Below are 18,507 nucleotides of genomic sequence, written 5' to 3' on the forward strand. Positions count from 1 at the left end.
TCAATCAATAACAGATCACAGAAAAACTTGCTCAGGTTTACATGCTGCATCTTGCAAAGCAAACACTTAATTCTTCCCTGGTGCAGACTTCACTGATATCATGCCCAACACTAGATTTCCAAGAAATGAAGGCTCATAGGCAAATGCGGACCGCATGGTGGTTTGTGTTCATGCCAGTCACGTGAATGTTGGATTCTGCCAGTACTTCTGTTATTCAGTAACACACAGTAGCGGCTGTTAATTTAAGCAACAACCACATGTATCTGCAAACTGGAAAGGCTTCAGTAGCCTGAATGTCTCTGCCTTATCTAGGTGAAAAGCATTAACACCTAGGTGCCAGGAAGATTCTGCCCTAGGAAATGAAAGTGTAGCACTAGTTTCAGTCATGACAATGTATATTTATGCAGAAGTGCTGAAAAAAAAAAAAGCATGTGTATGAAATCCTTAACAGCAGCAAGATTTTGACAAAGATGTTATGAAAACATTCTACTGTAATACTCGTAGGACACACAAATAACACACAAAAACACATACGGCACAAATAAAGTCTACAATACAATATTTAGATGACTGTAGTTGAAAGCACAGATAACCAATTGGAATGGCCTCCAGATAAGCCATTTAAAGGAGCCAACAGTCTACGAGTCCAAGGCAAACGTTGGGGATAATTTTTTTTTGTTTCGTCGCCACCGGTGCGTTGTTTTTCTTTCTGCTTTGCATTAAACATTCTTTATCCCTAAAATCATCATAAGACTAATCCTTGTCAATACCAACAACATAAAAAAAATTCCCGGCACATTGTTTTTCCTTCCACTTTGCATTAAATATTCTTTATCCCTAAAATCATCATGAGACTAATTCTTGTCAATACCAACAATGAAACATAAAAAAAATTATCCCTAGCGTTTGCCTTGGAGTCGTAGACTGTTGGCTCCTTTAAATTCCTTCAATTGTATGCTCCAGATAAGCCAGTTTCTTACTCAATATTCATTGATAAAGCACTTTCTAAGACAGAGATGACATTAACTTCGCATCTTCCACCAGCACACGCACGTTTAGGTTGCAATTACGACGAAATTCTTGAAGAGGTACCCGTGTACCATTAGCCCAAGGAGGTACCACATAAATTTCAGCAGTGTGCTCCAAAGGCTTTTCAAGTCTGGAGGGATTGCTAGTGTTCTGCACTTCTGATTCGACTGAGCAATTCTGCAGGTAAGACCTAAGTACAGTAAAAGTGCTCTGGTTAGGAATGTGCTTTGCAACATGACAGTGTGCGGCAGTAGTGTTCATTAGGCCGGTACCACAGCTGTCACACACAGCATGCATATGATGCCTCTGAACCAAATGGCCAAACAGGCTTTTTTTCGACTCAAAATGTATGGAACACTTGTAACATTTGTAATTGCTTACTGACTGAGGCACACTGGCTGTAGCTTGCACAGATTTTGGTTTTACAGCAGCAGTGGCACTTGACTCTGCACGTGCGGCCGGCTGCAAAATGTCATTCAACATTTCTTTAATAGCAGCGTCCGACCGTGAAATTATGGATGGTCGACTTTTGTGAAAATCCGACTTGTGCACGTGAAGCAGATGCTCTGATGATGCCAAGAAATTGCACACGCTGCATCTGAATTTCTCCTTCTTCTTCAGCAACTGCCAAGAGAAACGCGCGGTGTCTTGTTTAGGACGTGCAAGAGAAATGTGCAACTTCTCTGTGCAACATTCTTCTTTCGGTTTCTGCGCACTTTCTGCCACCGTGAAGGTTAAGCCCTCCCAGTCTTTCCTTCGAGGCGCGACAAACTTTGTGGCCTTACCCGGGTGCTTGAGCTTGGAATGCTCACGAATGCTTTGAGAGCTGGGGCCCTTGTAGCTGCAAAAGCTACATGCAAATACGCGCAGGTTTGTGGAAGTGGGGCACGTGACAGCACTGGTTGAAGGGATTTCAGAGCTGCTAGACACGGGGCTGTGCTGTTCTCTGCTGTGCCACGCAACGACGTCTGCACTGTAGGAGCTGAAATGGCACTGGCTACATATCTTGCGTTGTCCGATGTGTTGTTTCACATGTGCAGCAAGTTCGCTCTGGACTGACGGCTTGTACAGACATCCTTTCCACAAGCACTGCTGGGCAGACGAGTTTTCCAAAAGCTCCTGCACTTTACTTGTTGCTTCATCAATGAGCTTGTCAATCTTCAGTTCCTTGCTCTCAAACCTGACTTCTTGAGTGGAATACTTGCTCAAGACATTGTGTTTCGTTCGTTTGTGTTTTTCAACTTCTTCCTGGCTGATGAAACATTCATCGCATATGCGGCAGTGGTAAGGATAGTATTTCAGATGAGAACAAATGTGAAGCCGCAGTTCGTCTGCAGAAACGCACCGCTCTTCGCAATCCACACAGCGATACGACTTTTCGACAACATTACAATGAGCTTCTTGTTGCGAGATAAGGTTAGCCACCCAGGCCTCGAAATCTTCATTTTTGCAAACAGCAAATGCTGGAGCCTTATGAGGGTGGACTGACAGAGAGTGCAGTCTCAACTGAGCCTCATTCAAGGTGCGATGGCCACAGGCTTCACACCTGATGGGCACATAATGAAACTCTAGAAACATATGCTCCTGGAGCTTTCCCTTATCCAAAAAAGTGAAGCTGCAAAATGGGCAGAAGAGACACCTCTCCTTGGCTAATACACTGCTCTGCCTTTTAAGCATAAGCTCCAGTGTCTCCGAGATTCGAAGGCTGATGTTGTGAACCTTGACGCAGTGCTGCATGAGTTCTGCCAGTGTCACAAGATGGTCAGGGCAAAAAGGACAGGGTTTCATTGACTGTAGTGGTGACAGTCTAGAAGGCGTAACAAGTGAGTTGTCTGAGGTGGCAACAGTGGATTGATGCACAAGTTCTTCCACCGAGGTTGCGTATTGAGAAACAAAGTTGATGGTACATTGTCCAGGGTCTTTTTGAAGTACCGTCATGAACTTCTTAAATTTTGCCGTCAAATCGTCTGTGCGGAAGGTCAGATAGAGAGGGCTGTCAAAGTGGTAATCGCAGAGATGCTTGAGCATCTTTTCGTAAGTTGACTCAGAATGGTGACAGATGCCACACTGCACGACATCCATGTCGTGACCGATACAGTGCTGCACCAGTGCTCGTGGGCTGCGGGTAGGCAGATCGCAAATAAAACAAGTATACTTTTCGGCTTTTGGATGAGATGTGCTTAGGTGCCATTCAAACACATCTGGGTTGAAACACTTGAACCCACAGCCGGACGTGGTGCACCAGTAGTGTGTCAGACTCACGCGCTGCGAGGGAATGTTGGCAAGAGCAGTGTGCCCTTGTGCATCTGTACAAATGAAAATTAGCGGCTTCTCATTAGCATGGAAGTGCTTATGGTGCAATTGGACGTGAATAGGCAGTTTGGACCTATACAGGCAGTGGCCACACTGGTGAACTAGATGCCTGTGGGCACTCTCCATGTGCTGCACAAGGTCAGCTATAACATCAAAGGTCTTCCCACAGTAGATGCAAAGAAGGCGACTTAATTCCGTTGGCTTGTGTGAGCTGAGGTGATTGTAGAAATCAGTCGCCCGAGTGCCCGTGTACCTGCACTGGTCCACTGTACATTTGAAAAAGGAGAGCAGGAGCTCTGAGCCAGCTAAGTCTCGTCTTAAAAGCCAGTGGGATGTACTGCCAGCTGCATTTATAGGGCCACTGTGGCTTGGTTCGTGCCTCGCCTCGCAATTTTCACCGTCGCCAGCATGGCTTATTAGTGAAGGATTTGCTTCTTCCAGTTTCACTGTTCCCGATGAGCCAGGCTTCGGTGTGGGATTCAAGCTGGTACTGGCCCCTTGCACATTACTTGGGTCTGAGTGCACATCAGAGGGGTCATGCCTTTCAGTAATGTTTTCTTGCACATGCAAGTGGAAATGATCTCTGAGCTCCCGCCGTGTAGAGAATTTTCTGTCGCAAAGTTCGCAACCATGACTAAATGGCTTGACATGGTTTGTCATGATGTGCTTTTCCATTGCTTCCAGGTCAACGGGTCCAAAGCCACACTGGCACTTAACAAATGAAGCATTTTTGAGAGCAGCAGCATTCAAGCATGGTACATTTGGATGTTGCATTCCTGAGACAGATGATGTCTGCACAACAAGTCGATCTGCAGAGGTCACTGCAGGAGATAAAGCACAGCTCTGGTCACTGTTTCCAGAGCTGCAACTTGGTAACATTGCTTGCCTGCCGCTACACATGGCCTGTCCACTCAACACACCCAATGCAGACGTGTCACTCGACAAAACACTAGGACTACCCTGACGATGCGGAGACAAAGGTTCACTTTTCACCACCACAGGTGTAGCATTTTTTGTGCTTCTTGAAGAGTTTAGACTAGCGTGATTTGCAATGGAAACAGCCCAATGACTTTGAGGCTTATCACATTCTCCTGATGTGTGCAAGGAAGACCTCTGAACCAACTTGTCCTTCATGTTGGAAGCAAAACATGTTGAGGCACGTGGACTTGAATCATGCATGACCCCTCCGCTTGAAAATGCAGTTCTATTGGGGGCACCACTTGCACTGTCTTCAATATCTGCACGCTGATTAAGCGCCACTTTACTTACTGCTAAAGAAGCCTGTGAACCATCTTTGCCCGTGCCAACTGAAAGGACTGTTCCAAGCATGTTCATTTTTGCTTTCTCTATGGCTGCAATGGGACATCCAGATTTATCTGAGACACTACAGTTCACATCACAACCTTCTAGGACAACTGACGATGAGGTTGCTCCTTTAGGAGCAAGGCAAGTGTAAGTATTGGCGCACACTGTGACTGGAGAGATGCAGTGTGCAGAGGTGGCAGACTGGATGTCTTGTTGGACCTGTTTGCACTCTGGAGAGAAATTTTTAACAACAGATGCTGTATAACTCGCCATTTACCTGTTGGTTTGCCGATGCAATGAACTAACAGCACTCTCACAGCCAGAACAGAAAGTTTGGCAAAGGGTCACGGCAAGTTCCATAACTCAAAAGATTGGATTCTTGCAGAACCTGTCAGGTCCAAACAACAACAAAGTACCCAGTTGTCGCGCACAGACTGCCCACAGGAAACATGCATCACTAGCGGCCACAATTTGTCCACACAATGCTGACCACCGACTGAGTATGTAGTACTTTGCGATCACTGCCTGATGCAAATGTCAGCTGTGCCTTGTCCTCGCTGCTTGAAAACAAAAACAGTGACGAAGAGGAGCTCAGTCAAGGCTGAGAAAAGATGACACCATGAGCACAGGGACGTAATCGCGACATCACTCGTGGCACTCTTTCGTTGGCTTGACACTATGAACTTCATCCGTGGTTTCCCCACACGCGTGGTCGTCAGCTCCACGCTTCCTAGAAGACAAAAGAACCGCATAGCTATTAGATTCTTGTGGCTGCAAGTAGGCAGCTCGCATGCTTAGAGCTCTACAAACACGATTTTTCAAAGCACGCTTTCATGCACAACTAATCTGACGTCCATGCAGAGATGCCATTGTGTTCACAGCCCGCGTCGCGAGCAGTTCAAGCATTGATTTGAAAACTTAACTTACTCGGGCAGCGCTCTGTATGCTCGTCTCTTCCTAGTCCAGTCTCTGCACTGTTTTTTGCCGCGTTTACTTCGCACAGCTCCCAACTTCAGAGCGTGTGTCCAGGAACACCAACATCGGTTCTGCCCATAATGGCCTAACAACGTTTAGTTTTGGGGGGGATTTGTCAACCGCAGGGAACCTCAGATCTACTCATTGAAATCAGCAATCGTCGATTATACTAAGCGCAGCACAATCCTCAAACAAATCGATCTTAAATTGTCAACAACATTGTCAACTCCACACAAGGCCGATAAGGCTGTTCACCCATCCAAATTGCACAGCCGCCCAGCAGCTGCTCACGAAAAATTGTGTTAGCCGCGAAAGTGCAAGCTAAGTAGCCGAAGTCACGCGTAGGTCACGCGTAACATAGAGGCGCGTAAGAAATGCGTTATTAGGTAAAATCTCAATTCAAATTACCTTTACTTTTTAATGTCCGCATGCGCAAACGTGCAGAAGAAAGAGATACAGACATACACAGACTCCAAAGCAAAAAAGAAAAAAAAAAAGAAAACCCAATAAACTGTCAAGGGTCTTGGCAACCACATAGCAAGAAAAAATAAAGTGTTTTAAGCTAACAGGCGGAGAAACCATTTGTAAAATTATTTATGCACTATTTAAACGAAATAAAATTATGATTTTACGCAACTGACGTGACTAAAGCATTTCCAAACCGCAGGTACAAAATGCTACAAATGTTAATCATGTACATGTAAGAAGTTTATGGAAAGAAACAAACAAATCTCAGAAAGTTTGGAGGGAAACAATAACAATATTTTGAAAAAAGTTCGTATTACTGGGACAACTAAAAAAAAAAAAAAGCGCGTGTCAGGATCTTGGTCTTGTTTCTGCACTGTTACGTTCGTTGAAAATGTGTGCGAATAGCAACATCGCACGCACTTTGCAGGACTAAAAAAGTATCAAGGGAAAACGCACACGTGGTGTGCAACCCAGGTGCAATCCATAAAACAACTCAATGCATCAAAATGTAACCTCCTTGCATCAAAACCCATGAAAGAAAGTGCATTCCGAATCATTCCCGAACACGTTCCCGAACATCCCGATCCCGAATAACCGCTCTTTGCCAACGTTTCTATAGATATAGTATATCTATAAACGTTGCTCTTTGTCAACGTTTATCTATAAACGTTGCTCTTTGCCACGGCACTACACTGATGTGCATAAGACAGGGCGGGTTTGGTGCAGGTATAGTGCAGAGAAGTGCCCATCTCCTATTGCACCACAGGATGGGCATAAATCTTGTGACGCACTGTAGTGTCATCTGGCGCATTTTTCTCACGTTGCGAACACGAAGCGTTAAAATAGGTGAGGGCAGTAGGCGACTGATCTCAACTGCTTTCAGGATCTAAAGTGGGTCGGTGTCTTATGAATGTTTACTGTGCTCGTCAAAGCTCGTATTCCCCGCTTGTGACAGTAGTCGTTCCAGCTGCAGTTTGGTTCGATCGTCCAGATGAGCTGATTTTCTCGAGGTGAAAGCGCTGGAAGATGTGATCGTCTGAGGTGCTGGCGGAGAATGCGTGGAGTTTCATGAATCACAACTCATAGGTGAGTTTTTGTTTCTGCTGTGGCGACGTATTGCGTGGTTTCAAACTTTCGCTGCTGCACTAAACGTATAAAAACGCGTATTAGACAGTCTGTCTGCTTTTGGCCTACCCTTGGGGTGCTGCTTGCCGCGCAGTTATTGTAAACAGTACTATATGTAATATTTGGTAAAAGTGTGTTCACGTTCCCGTCGAGTCTCTAGGAAACATCAAAACTGCTTGCCTGTTTTCTCGTTTTACACTTCGTGAGCCTCCTTCCTCGTTATTCCTTCTGTGGTCAAGCGCTCTCGCAGCAAGTCATAGCGGTCATTCGTGCGTCACACTTGGCGCATGACACCGTAACGTCGGAACGTCCGCTAATGCTCGGTCGTGCCGCGTTCTTGACCAAGTACCAACTGTAGCCTTCACGCTCAGTTCAACGAATTGTCCCTGCTTATCCGCGCAGGAAGCTGTTGCATGCGCGGTAACTTACGCCCGGCAGTGATCGAAAGGCATATTACTGCAACATGCCGCCAACTGTTGTTTGAACGTCCACGTTTGTCGTTTGTTTTAGGAATGTATGTCGGCGGGCCACAGATATTCCGCGTAAATCTGTGGTCGTTTGCTGAGTCTCGTCGCCAGCTGTAATGTCGAGCGAGCTGCGTTGGGTGCCCACGATTATTGAAATGCGCCATGCACACCGAGTTCCAATCAATTCTACTTTGTAGTGGCGCCGTGATGGACATTTTCCTCTGAGGTAGGGAATTATAAGCGGGAGACAACTCAGTATCAGTGAAGACGTGTTATACGAGAAAATTTTGTCTAGCAGCGCCATGTAATTAATCATAAGCTTCACTCTGCTTTCAAAGTTTATGGAGGCTATTGTGTCCAAGCAGGTTTTCGATTGCGTTGATACACATCAGGGTCTGCTAAATTTGTCGGCACACATTTGTCAGCACCCGTAAAATTCAGTCATTCTTGATCTGAGTCAGAATGTTTTGATTGCTATGCCACCATCAACTCAGATCTCATGCCTCTTAACTTTCCTTTGTGCATTGCTTTGATCGTCATGTGCTTGTCGCCTGTTGGGTCCAAGTTGGTGTGGTTTCAAACAACATAAGGTGAGACCCGAGGTAGCAAATCTAGGGGCATAGCAACTATGGTGTCAAGAGAAATTCAAGTTTCGCCATCTTCAATGACAGAAAGCTAAAAGTTTGTCATGGTGCCATCTACTGTACCCTTGTTCACACTTCTTCAGCTTGAGCACAAGGCTAAACAATTTTTTCTCTTGGTACACTATGTGGTACTGTTAACTTTTGGGAGTGTTTTGAGGCATGCACGTTGCATGCATTTCATTTTACTGAATTTTGAAGGAAGCTGAAAATCACGTGAAAGAAAGCCTGTAAGCTCCCCGTGTGTGGCAGTTTTCATTGCAAGAAGTTGATCTGTTGTTTTTTTTCTCCCATGTTACAGGTCAGTCTTAGTTTGTGGAAGTTAAAATAATTGTGCACTATTGTCAGTGTTTCGTGTAATATTTTGTACAAATATGAACTTGTTAAAAGAGTAAATCCAGTGTGTTAAGTACATTCTCTGTCATCTTGGGCAAATGTTGCTATATGTGCTTCACAGAATTCGTACTAATCTGCTCTTTTGTGGTAGCCTCTGGTGATGCCATAACATCTTCTATAAATGGTCAGTGTGCATCGATGTAGATTTTTATCGTGACCTGAAAGCATAGGTTTCTATTACGATTGGCCCGTGCACACTGCACTGATTTCTATGCAACTCCAGTGGAAGTTTATGGAAGGCACCGTTTGGCTTTGGCATTACGGCATGCTTGAAATGCATTGTTGCTTTGAACTAAGGGTTATTGAACAAGAAACGCACAAATATATATCTGTGGCCTGTGCTTTGCCTTACTGTAACTGGGAAGCACTTGTAGAAATTGCAGCTTGTTTTAGCAGGGAAAGAAGTGAATTCTCAAAGCTGTGTGCACATAAAAGTAGTTCATGACTGGCATCTGTCTGCTGTGCCCATGATGACCTAGTGTACAATAGCCAACCTCCGTCTATTTTCAGGCTGTTTCGAAGTGCTGATAATTTGGAGCATTCGAGTGTAGGGCCATTCAGTAAGATGATTCTATTCCAACTCTATTCTAGTTTTGTTTTTTTGCTTTTTGTCAATGGCTTGAATGACCCCATTTCACTGTACTGCAAGGTTTGAAGTGACAACAAATTAATACAAAATGTGTGATATAAGGTTGCGGGAGCCAGTAACAAAGGTTGGAGAGTTCACAGTCAAAATGTAATCGGAATATATATAATTGTTATATTATCGAGGCTGTTATTAGTTGACTAAAATATGCAGCCTCGTGCCTTAGAATTACTCATTAAAGATTAAATTCATTAAATAAAATGTGGTTTAAACAAAGCTTATCGTCAAACTTGTTTATGCCTGATATTTGTGAAAGAAAAAGAAAAAAAAAATCTAGGTGCAACAGTCGGAGACACACATCAGTGGTATGCACGCTGAAAAGTGCAGACGTTCTCCCTCTTTGTTTGTGGAATTTGTTCACTCTCTTTATGCTACTCGCCCCATGTGGCTCTTTGTATGTTCATGTTTGTGCTGCCGTTTCCTTTCCCCCTGTCAACCAGGTTCAACAGCCTAAGAGTGATTTGGTTAAAACAACTTGTGTTTTTGTCGTCACTGCTTGGTATTTTTCTTTTTGTAACATTACTTTTGAAAGCTGCTTTTGACAGATGTTTTTCTCTTTGCATGTCGCACTGCTGTGATCCTTATTAAAGCTGTGTGAAAGCGTTTCATGGCAGTGCATGTGTCCACCCGTTCTACAGCTTGTGGATGTGCACCAAAGGTGATGCTGCAGGGCCGACTCTCTGAAGCGGTGTCGTCTATCTGCGCAAGCCAACATGGTCTCTCCCATGACACCAGTGTTCACAGGTACTCCAACTGTGTTTCAGCGTTGAACATGTGTATGTGAACACTAAGTGGCAGCAAAGCTGTCAGCAGTTTAATTGGATAGCATTCCTAGTTAAGAAATGGAAAGTTGATCGCTCCGATCTTTTGGAATTCACTGTCACATGAAATGATGTTCAAAAGCATCTTTTACTTTTTCTTTTTTTTGAGGAAGTGGAGGGGGGGGGTTCAACAAATTACTTAAGGCACACATGTGTAAGTAGTTCCCCATTTGTGTTGGGAAGGTTCTATGGTTGTGTCAGCCAGTGGGGAAAGCATTGTCTGCTAACGACACACCTTCTGCTGATAAAAGCTGTGTTGTACCTTACACTCCTTGCAGGAGAGTATTCCATGCACAGAATAGAATGGACCTAGCAAGGGACATGAGTGGAAGCAGCCCGAACCAATACCTATCATGATGCTGCAAGAAATTCTAAGGCATGTTCTATCGACAGCAAGGGAACCTAGAGCAAGAACACTTAATAGTATGAATTTCTAAGCTAACCTAAAATCTATGAGCAGAGCTGCTGAAATTACTGTCAATTTTGCATGGCTTCTTTTAAAGCTGTTACTTATTTAATCTTTATGATGCATGGATGATGATTGAAAGCCTCTTCTCTTCAGCGTATCTCTGTACGCCACTTTGCCTGTGGTCAATGTGCTCGGTACTTTGTACATCCCCAAAAAGGATTTTAATTTTATTGTGTTTGCAATTCAAACAACTTTCATGTTCTATCGACAGCAAGGGAACCTAGAGCAAGAACACTTAATAGTATGAATTTCTAAGCTAACCTAAAATCTATGAGCAGAGCTGCTGAAATTACTGTCAATTTTGCATGGCTTCTTTTAAAGCTGTTACTTATTTAATCTTTATGATGCATGGATGATGATTGAAAGCCTCTTCTCTTCAGCGTATCTCTGTACGCCACTTTGCCTGTGGTCAATGTGCTCGGTACTTTGTACATCCCCAAAAAGGATTTTAATTTTATTTTGTTTGCAATTCAAACAACTTTCACTGCAGTCTATAAATGCAAAATAACCTTCAGAATACAGGCAGAACGCAGAATGCAGACGGGATCACTTTTGTGTCCTGCCTGTTTTTCGTAGGCTGTTGGTATGCATGTCTTACAAGATAGCTTCTTGTCGTACACTTCTCGAAATCATTTCTCCTACACAGGGCTCTGCTTTGTGTTCCCTTTCATTCGTCAAACAGTGTATTCACAAACTCTATGCTCATCCTGTCTGCATCTTCTGCCTGCATCTTTGGTCTGTTCTGTCCGTTGTGCAGCTTGTGGTCTACATTCATGTTGTACCAACTAGCGCCCCTTCATGTGCTTCTCAAATTATTGCAGCCGTTTTACAAAAATAAACACCAATTTTATCTGCATGTAAGGAAAATAAAACCGCAGCAGACACAGGACGAAGGCTGGAGACAACACAGGGCGGTTGTCTCCAGCCTTCGCCCTGTGTCTGCTGCGGTTTTATTTTCCTTATGTCTCACCAACTGGCCTACACATCTACCCTGCTAAGTTATCTGCATGTATAGTCAGTGAGGCTTGGTCATGGTTCAATACAAAATAGATTTATCATATCAGTCACAGCAGAATGCACAGCAGTGAGGGTTCTTTCTTCTGCTCTGGTTCTGCATTTATGATGTGGCCCTGATGTCAGGCCACCTGAATGGTCTATATTGGAGTTCCCAGGGAACTCCTAATTTCACTTGAACCACATCTTCTAAAAGCCTTGCTGGACATTTTGTTAGGCCAGCTTCTCTTTTCACTCCATGCTTAAGACCTATAGCTACGTGGTGCTCCTGTTCTTGGTACTGGCCTGCTACTAGAATGTTTACAAAGCAATAGAACACCAGGTTTGCTCTTAGTGCTTCTGTAATTCAGGAAATACAACAAATGTTTTCTCTGCTTGCTAGCTTGCTCCTCAGTTGGCTCAACAGTAGCAGCTTAGATGGGGCCACTTTAAGTTGCATTTTCATTTTCTCTTTTACAGACCACCACGTGCACTCTGCACAAAGGCACATTTTGTTATCTTAAATGATGTCAGCACCATCTTTATGGTTAAAACCAGGACGAAGCCCAACAAGAAATTCCACATCAAATTTCCCGATCCCCTTTCAAGCGTAAAAAGATTAATGTTTGTTCCTTCACTGAGCTGCTTGTTATGAAAGGTGCACTTTGAGTATCACTTCAGTCACTGCTTTGCTGTGGCATGCGTGTTTGAAAGGCTTGGCTATGTGTTTAGTCTACTAGTTTAGATTGTGTGCGCACCAGTTAACATGCGATGTCTTGCAACCGCGGTCTGCGCAGAGTCACCGGAGGCTGTGGTCCCACTGTACGAGGAGCCCCCTGGGAGCCCCGACCAACGGAGGGTAGGGAGACGTCACCACCACCTATACCACCGCGAGCACCTGTGGTGCGGACGGGCAGCACGTATGCCTCTCACTGTGCTGCTGGCACTCCTCTCTCCTCCTTCTCGAAGCCTGCTCAGGTATTGGGCTCACTCCTTTCTCCCTTCCACCCCCACTCCTTTCACCCACCTCCGTGAAGCATGCACTCTACTGGGAATCACTGCATGCCGCTGGCCTGCTCTGCCAAGCATCTCACTTACGACCTGCCGACAAGAAACATGTTTGACATTGTTCAAGCACATGTGCTTGCACACGCTTGCAGATAGGCATGTCTGCTTGCCAATGTCTCGGTTGCATTATGCGATTAAAGGATGGTGAACTGGGTGGGTTAGGAGGGCTCTCCTTGTTCAACAGCGTGCTCAAGATTGGGAACGAGCAGAAACAAGACGGGCACTAACCCGTTATCACATTTGGTTCTTCTTGTACTGCTAAATATCAGCACTGTGCTGTTTCTGGTCAAGATGCGTTGTACATGGTTAGAGCCACTCAGTCTTTATCTCTTAATGCTAGAGGATAGTAGCAGTAAGCTATGGTAAGGTATGGCATTCCATCAGTATTTTGTTGTTGATTCCAGTTGCTGATCTGTAAACAATGAAAGCTGCCTTGCATGGCCAATCAGTCTTCTAGTTATTTTGTATTGTCATTCTGCGTAAAGTAGCTAGCAGTTACTTTATTATCAAATGCCAGTTCATTTGTACCATTGCTTAGACTAAGCTTTTTTATGCTGTCTTCTACTATCCATGGCCTTGATGTGTCCTAGCTTCTGCAGCATTAATTTGTTATAGCAACCCGTTGTATGTCGGGCAACTTCTAAACAGTGTATGGCGTTTTCAGGTTGTTAATAATAATAATAACAATAAATGGGCATTATGAACATTATGTGTCGCAGAATTTCAAGCTTGTCTGACTGTAAAATTTGTTCTCACATTTTCACCTCGCTCTTATTGCCCATATCAAGTACATTGCTCTGCAGAACTGCACATGTCCGAGTGCACTAGTACAGCTCTTTACTGCTTAGCACTACACAACAGCACATACAGCATTGTGTAAAGCATGAATGCCTATCTGAATTACTGCATCTCTTTCGAGCTTTCAGGTCCAGTCATACCTTTCCAACCATGATTACCTATAATACTGAACTCATTCCATGTCCCGCCATATTTTCACTTAGTCGTGACGGCAGTACAAGTGCCCTCTGTAAGACAATGAAAGGCTCACTAAAGAAACGCTTTATTGGTTTGACTTGTACCCACAAGTGAGTTGTCCAGCTTGGCGATGGCAATAGAACAAATGTGCTTGGCAGGCGTCGAACTGCAAAATGCCTGCAGCAGGGTTTAGTTCAAACCCTGGCAAAAAAAACATCTAGGTAAACAGATCGTTTGCAGGTCGTTGGAGCAATGCGGAAGCAGTTGTGCATGGCTGCAATCATATGAGGTAAATCTCGGCGCATCTTACATAACAAAGAAAGGGATAAAGCTGAGTCCTGGCAGCACATGAGCTTGAACAAATAAAAATTGCAGTACATAGTTTGTGGCAGTATGGGCACACAACTGTTTCTGTTTTCCTTCCAAAGTACAAACTAAACCGTGTCCCAGCTAAGTCGAAACTTGCGACATGCAGCAGCCACAGGATGCAGAAAGTGTTTAGTTTTTTGCCATGCATCTCTACCAGTGAGCCCACCTTTCAGCTTTGCATTCTTCAGCTAGCCAATTTTGTGTATGTTCATGCTCATGTGGCTTCAGAGATCTGCCTGAGCACTCTTTGCCCTATACACTGACTTGCCCAACAGCCGCATTTTGTAGTTTGTCATTGATATGACTGTACAGTGTGTTACACTAACTTTGCAGTTTGCATAATCTAACAAAAAGTTCCATGAAACATATTCGTGTAATGCGAGTACATTTATAAACATTTTAAATTAATGGCTCGTATTTTAACATGCTTTACATCTACAAAGGCATGATCGCTTCATTGTTTTTTCACATTTTACATGAGCGGAGCGTGAAATGTTCTGCTGCCTTTTATTCTCTTGATAATGTATCTACCTCCGTATTGCTTTTGCCATTCTGCATTGCATTTCCCAGCTTCAAACACTCCTCTGTAGGCAGCTTTAATGCTTACAGGAACTTTCATGTGGGCAACAAATTATAGTTCTGCTTATTTGGGTGTGCCGGAAAGCTTTAAATGACTTGACTTGAGGTATGGTCTTGTTAATTTCAGGCAGGAAAGAAGCTGACTTTCAATAATGCCAGAAATTGTGCAGAAACCAAATTGGAGCTTTCTGTATGGACTTGAAAAATTTCGTGGCCCAGTGCTGCCATTTGGCATCCTGCATTGTGATTATAAGGGTTTAAGGGTTATTTTTCTTGCTACCTCCCAAAGGGCAGCCATAATCTTCTTGCTACCATATGTGTGCTGAACGATTTCATCCTTAGTTTTGTAAAGAAAAGTGCGTGGACAGTATTGTCTATGCCTTCATCACTGCACTGTTAACAGGCTCTGGCTTTTGCAGTTAGGGGTTGTTCTCTCAAGAAAAATGTATGACCTGTATTATAAAGGGTAATAATGCTGTCGTTGCTGTACCTATTCAGCTGGAAGAGAGCATGTGCAAAACCGCCAAATTGTCTACCTTCTTTCTCTGTGCCTTTTTATTGAAGGTGTGGTGGCATGTTGTGATGGTGCCTGGAAATGTTTAATATCTTGACTGCAAGCTCAGATTGAAACATAGATGGTGAAGCAAGCAAGAACAGCTTCCTAAATTCTGAAGCAGTTTGCATTTCGCTCCAGATGGACAATGTGCTGTATTGCTGTGAAGCATTGTATACACTAAAACCTTGTTGATACACTTTTTTTTTTAATGTGGGAAGAAGAAAACATATTGTTCGCAAAACATATGACCTGAAAAGCAACTGTGGTGGGTGAGTGCCGCTGTTTAGTTTTTCATTTCATGAGCCTCAGGGTTCGGCCCCCTCCCATGTTAGCACATGTCCGGTTAATCGCCGTGCATATTTCACAACTTTCATGCACCGGATGCCCCCTACAAGCCGTACCTAGCACCTCCACCAAATGTCTCGTAAATGAGGACCCTCGCAGTTGCTTCCGAGGCAGGGCTCAGGATCCAGAAACAGAGTTTGAGTCGGTCTTTGAGCTAGCGCGCTGTTTCTTCCTTCCACACCTCCGCGTGTCTTTGTCTTTAGTGCACGCTGCAATATGACCGCAATTTATCAAAATTTTGATTAGTAACCGGGAAATCGTGTTATGTGGCAGCATATGAACCGGGAGAGAAATAGTCTACAGGAGATTTTGTACTATCCGCGATTTTGAATGTATGAAAGGAAAATCGTATCAACCAAGAACATATTAACGAAATTCTTCTGTATTTTGTGTGAGGTAATCATGTTTCACCTTCATGAAAATTAAGTGCTTTATAGTTTAAGCAACACTTGCAGTGTGTGCAAACTTTTAAGAGCAAGTCATTGCACGGTCACTTTGTGTGTTTCCTGAAGAGTGTGGTGAAATTCTTCAGGGTTCCTCGACCAGCAGTACGGATGATGTGCACTGTTCGATGACCCTCCTGGAACGGCTCATTCGAACGAGCAGTATCTGGTTCCTGCCAGACGTTGGCCGCACAGGGGCCGTGCACTATTTGCAAGGCAAAGAAGTTGGGGTGAGTGGCTCCCGCGATTGTAAATTTCTCACGCAACATGTTTGTGAGATAAGTTTCATGCCAGTCTGATGCCAGCAGCCACCAAAAGAGTTTTGTGTTGGAAGAGACAGAGAATATAGCAAAATGGGTCTGGCCAACCAGTTTTGGCAAGCAGCGTAAGGCATGTTCTTGAGGGTTGGCAAATGGCGTACCGGAGAAACATCAACTTGGGCAAGTAACTGCAGCAGACATGGACAAATGCAGGAGCTTCATACTGGATGCTTGTGTTTGTGCTAGATGCACTCGTCTAATGTGTTTGTTTCTTCTACGCACTGTTTATATATTACATTTAGGGCAAGCCTTAGAGCTCGGGTGGAGGGTGGCTGCTCCTGGCCCTTCGGGGCTGGGACTGGTAGGTCCCTGCCACCGAATTTTTATCTGTTGTAGGCCGTCATTGCACCCAGCTTTAGGTGGTGGACGACGGCTGCTGCGGCACGCATTTTTCTCTCCCTCTTTATTTTCTTTCTTCTCTAATTTGTCTTCTGTCCACACGAGGCAGCGGAGGTGGCTCAGCTACAGAGCCAGTAGCAGGCCCGTGCATTTTCTTTTCCTTCTTCCTTCAGTCGCAACAACTTTCACTATAGAAGAGTTGTGCTTTTGTTGCACATTATGCTAAATAGGGAGTGGGAAATCATACTGCTGGTCACTAATACTTCCAGCTTGGACAACTGTAATTTGCAAACTGCACTCAGTGTGTCCTCCACAGAGGTGCATTATGGTCAGAAAAGGAACTATGTTATCAGATTATCTGCATGGGAGGTGGCTACACAATTTATCAACTTAAAAAGTGCCCAGAAGAGTGTATTATGATAGCTGCTGCCATTATCAGCAGCACTGTTGGTGTGGGTTGCGGGAACTGTGTGCTAACAATTGCCCACTTCCTGATTTTCTGGCCTGAGTCCAATGGTGTGAATGGAAGCACAATGTTGGTGACATTTTGGGAAACTTAGTGAGAATTGCACTAGGCCTGCTGTGGTACCCTTTTCGAACTAAAAGCAGAGAAGAAAAAAAATATTGGCAGCCGTCAGTGTTTGAAGGTGTCTTATAATTATACTAATTATATAAAAGGTCCACTTGTCCGGTCTTACTTTTCAGATAGGTATCTAAATATTTGCATACATCTCAAGGCTGTAAATATATTGCAGCAACGCCAAGTGGCCAGGCAATCTATATAAGGCCCCCAGTTTTTTATGACCCCACGAAAAGTTATGGATTCAATCATTTTTGCTTAATTACATGTTAGCAAGGAGATCCATTTTTCTGATACTGTTGTCACAGGTGTGACTAGGGTGACACTAAATAAAAAAACAAAAATCACCATTTTACTTTGGTTTCATGAATGTAACATCAGGCCTGAGTTTGAGATAGCAGGAAAGTATTATAAGAAATATTATTGTCGTTATAATTCAGTTTCACACTATTCAGGCCAACCATAGCCAAAGACCTATAAGAAATGAAACTTGGAACAGTAGGTAACATACGGAAGGAGGAGATATGTCGGCGTCATTTAGGATGCAGCATTTTGGATGCACGTGCCTGTCAAATGAAGCCAAGCCTTCAGCAGTATAGTGCACCTAGCCTCCATCACAACAGCTGTCACCATCATGCTACTGCTGCTAAATGTTCCAGTCTTTCCAGTCCTGCGCCCGTCCTTATTTGCTTTTGCTGCTGCATTCAACTCTTTCAGAGCGTTCTCTTTCTGCATCCATAGCTAATTTCTCCTAGGCATATTTGCACTTTGTCCCAACCTAAGTAAAAAAGCTGGCTTATCCTAGTGACTCTTTAGTCATCTGGACAAGATCACTTCAGCTATCTTGAAATCCTTGAGAGGGAAAAAGTAGTCACACGGTGTTCATATGTTAGTATGAACTATAACACGATGTGCACCTTGAACTGCTATTTGACAGCTCTTTTGGAATTTTGCAGGTTCTTTATTTCCAATTCGTGGAATTTTCCTGACACAGAAAGTTAAGGACTTAACGGTACACAAAACGGGGTGTCGCTGGTCACATAAGCTATTGGCAGTATCCTCTGCCATCACTGAATGGGGGATAAATAAAGATCTGCAAATGGGCACTGAGACATTAGCCACAATTTATTGCATGCATACATCAAACTTTGATGAATTTTGTGTAGAAATAGGCAAAGTGGTTTTAATTTCCATTTTCATGTTAAAAAGTTGTGGTATGAAAAAATATGGTGGCTTATCATGGGGACATTATTGTTGAAAAAAGAAAGGAAATAAAGAAACTGGG

The 18,507-nt window shown here is 43.8% G+C and overlaps 2 protein-coding genes across 5 annotated transcripts in view; one reads left to right on the forward strand and one right to left on the reverse strand.

The window, feature by feature from the left end:
* Window positions 1-373: 373 nt before the first annotated feature.
* Window positions 374-6,116, reverse strand: LOC146175875 (uncharacterized). 2 transcript variants are annotated; one of them, XM_084582236.1, is made up of 2 exons: window positions 6,031-6,116; window positions 374-5,377 (listed from the first exon to the last, which is right to left on the reverse strand). In XM_084582236.1, exon 2 carries the CDS (start codon window positions 4,918-4,920, stop codon window positions 1,006-1,008), a length of 3,915 nt encoding a protein of 1,304 aa, XP_084438362.1. In that variant the 5' UTR covers window positions 4,921-5,377; window positions 6,031-6,116; the 3' UTR covers window positions 374-1,005. The 2 variants fall into 2 exon arrangements, with proteins under 2 accessions (XP_084438362.1, XP_084438361.1); XM_084582235.1 differs by lacking the exon at window positions 6,031-6,116 and adding an exon at window positions 5,575-6,024.
* Window positions 6,117-6,858: 742 nt separating this feature from the next.
* The window catches only part of spri (Src homology 2 domain-containing protein sprint), a 33,907-nt gene continuing 22,258 nt past the window's right edge, over window positions 6,859-18,507 (forward strand). Inside the window, exons 1-4 of one of the 3 annotated variants that reach the window (XM_084582237.1) lie at window positions 6,859-7,176; window positions 9,956-10,109; window positions 12,446-12,626; window positions 16,073-16,213. In XM_084582237.1, coding sequence (XP_084438363.1) covers window positions 9,973-10,109; window positions 12,446-12,626; window positions 16,073-16,213 — 459 coding nt within the window. In that variant the 5' untranslated portion in view covers window positions 6,859-7,176; window positions 9,956-9,972. The remainder of the gene's footprint in view (window positions 7,177-9,955; window positions 10,110-12,445; window positions 12,627-16,072; window positions 16,214-18,507) is intronic. The other 2 variants (XM_084582238.1, XM_084582239.1) reach the window with 2 other exon arrangements.

This window comes from Amblyomma maculatum, chromosome 10 (genome assembly GCF_055883805.1).
Source record: "Amblyomma maculatum isolate TAMU_Amacu chromosome 10, ASM5588380v1, whole genome shotgun sequence".
Classification (NCBI taxonomy): Eukaryota; Metazoa; Arthropoda; class Arachnida; order Ixodida; family Ixodidae; genus Amblyomma; species Amblyomma maculatum.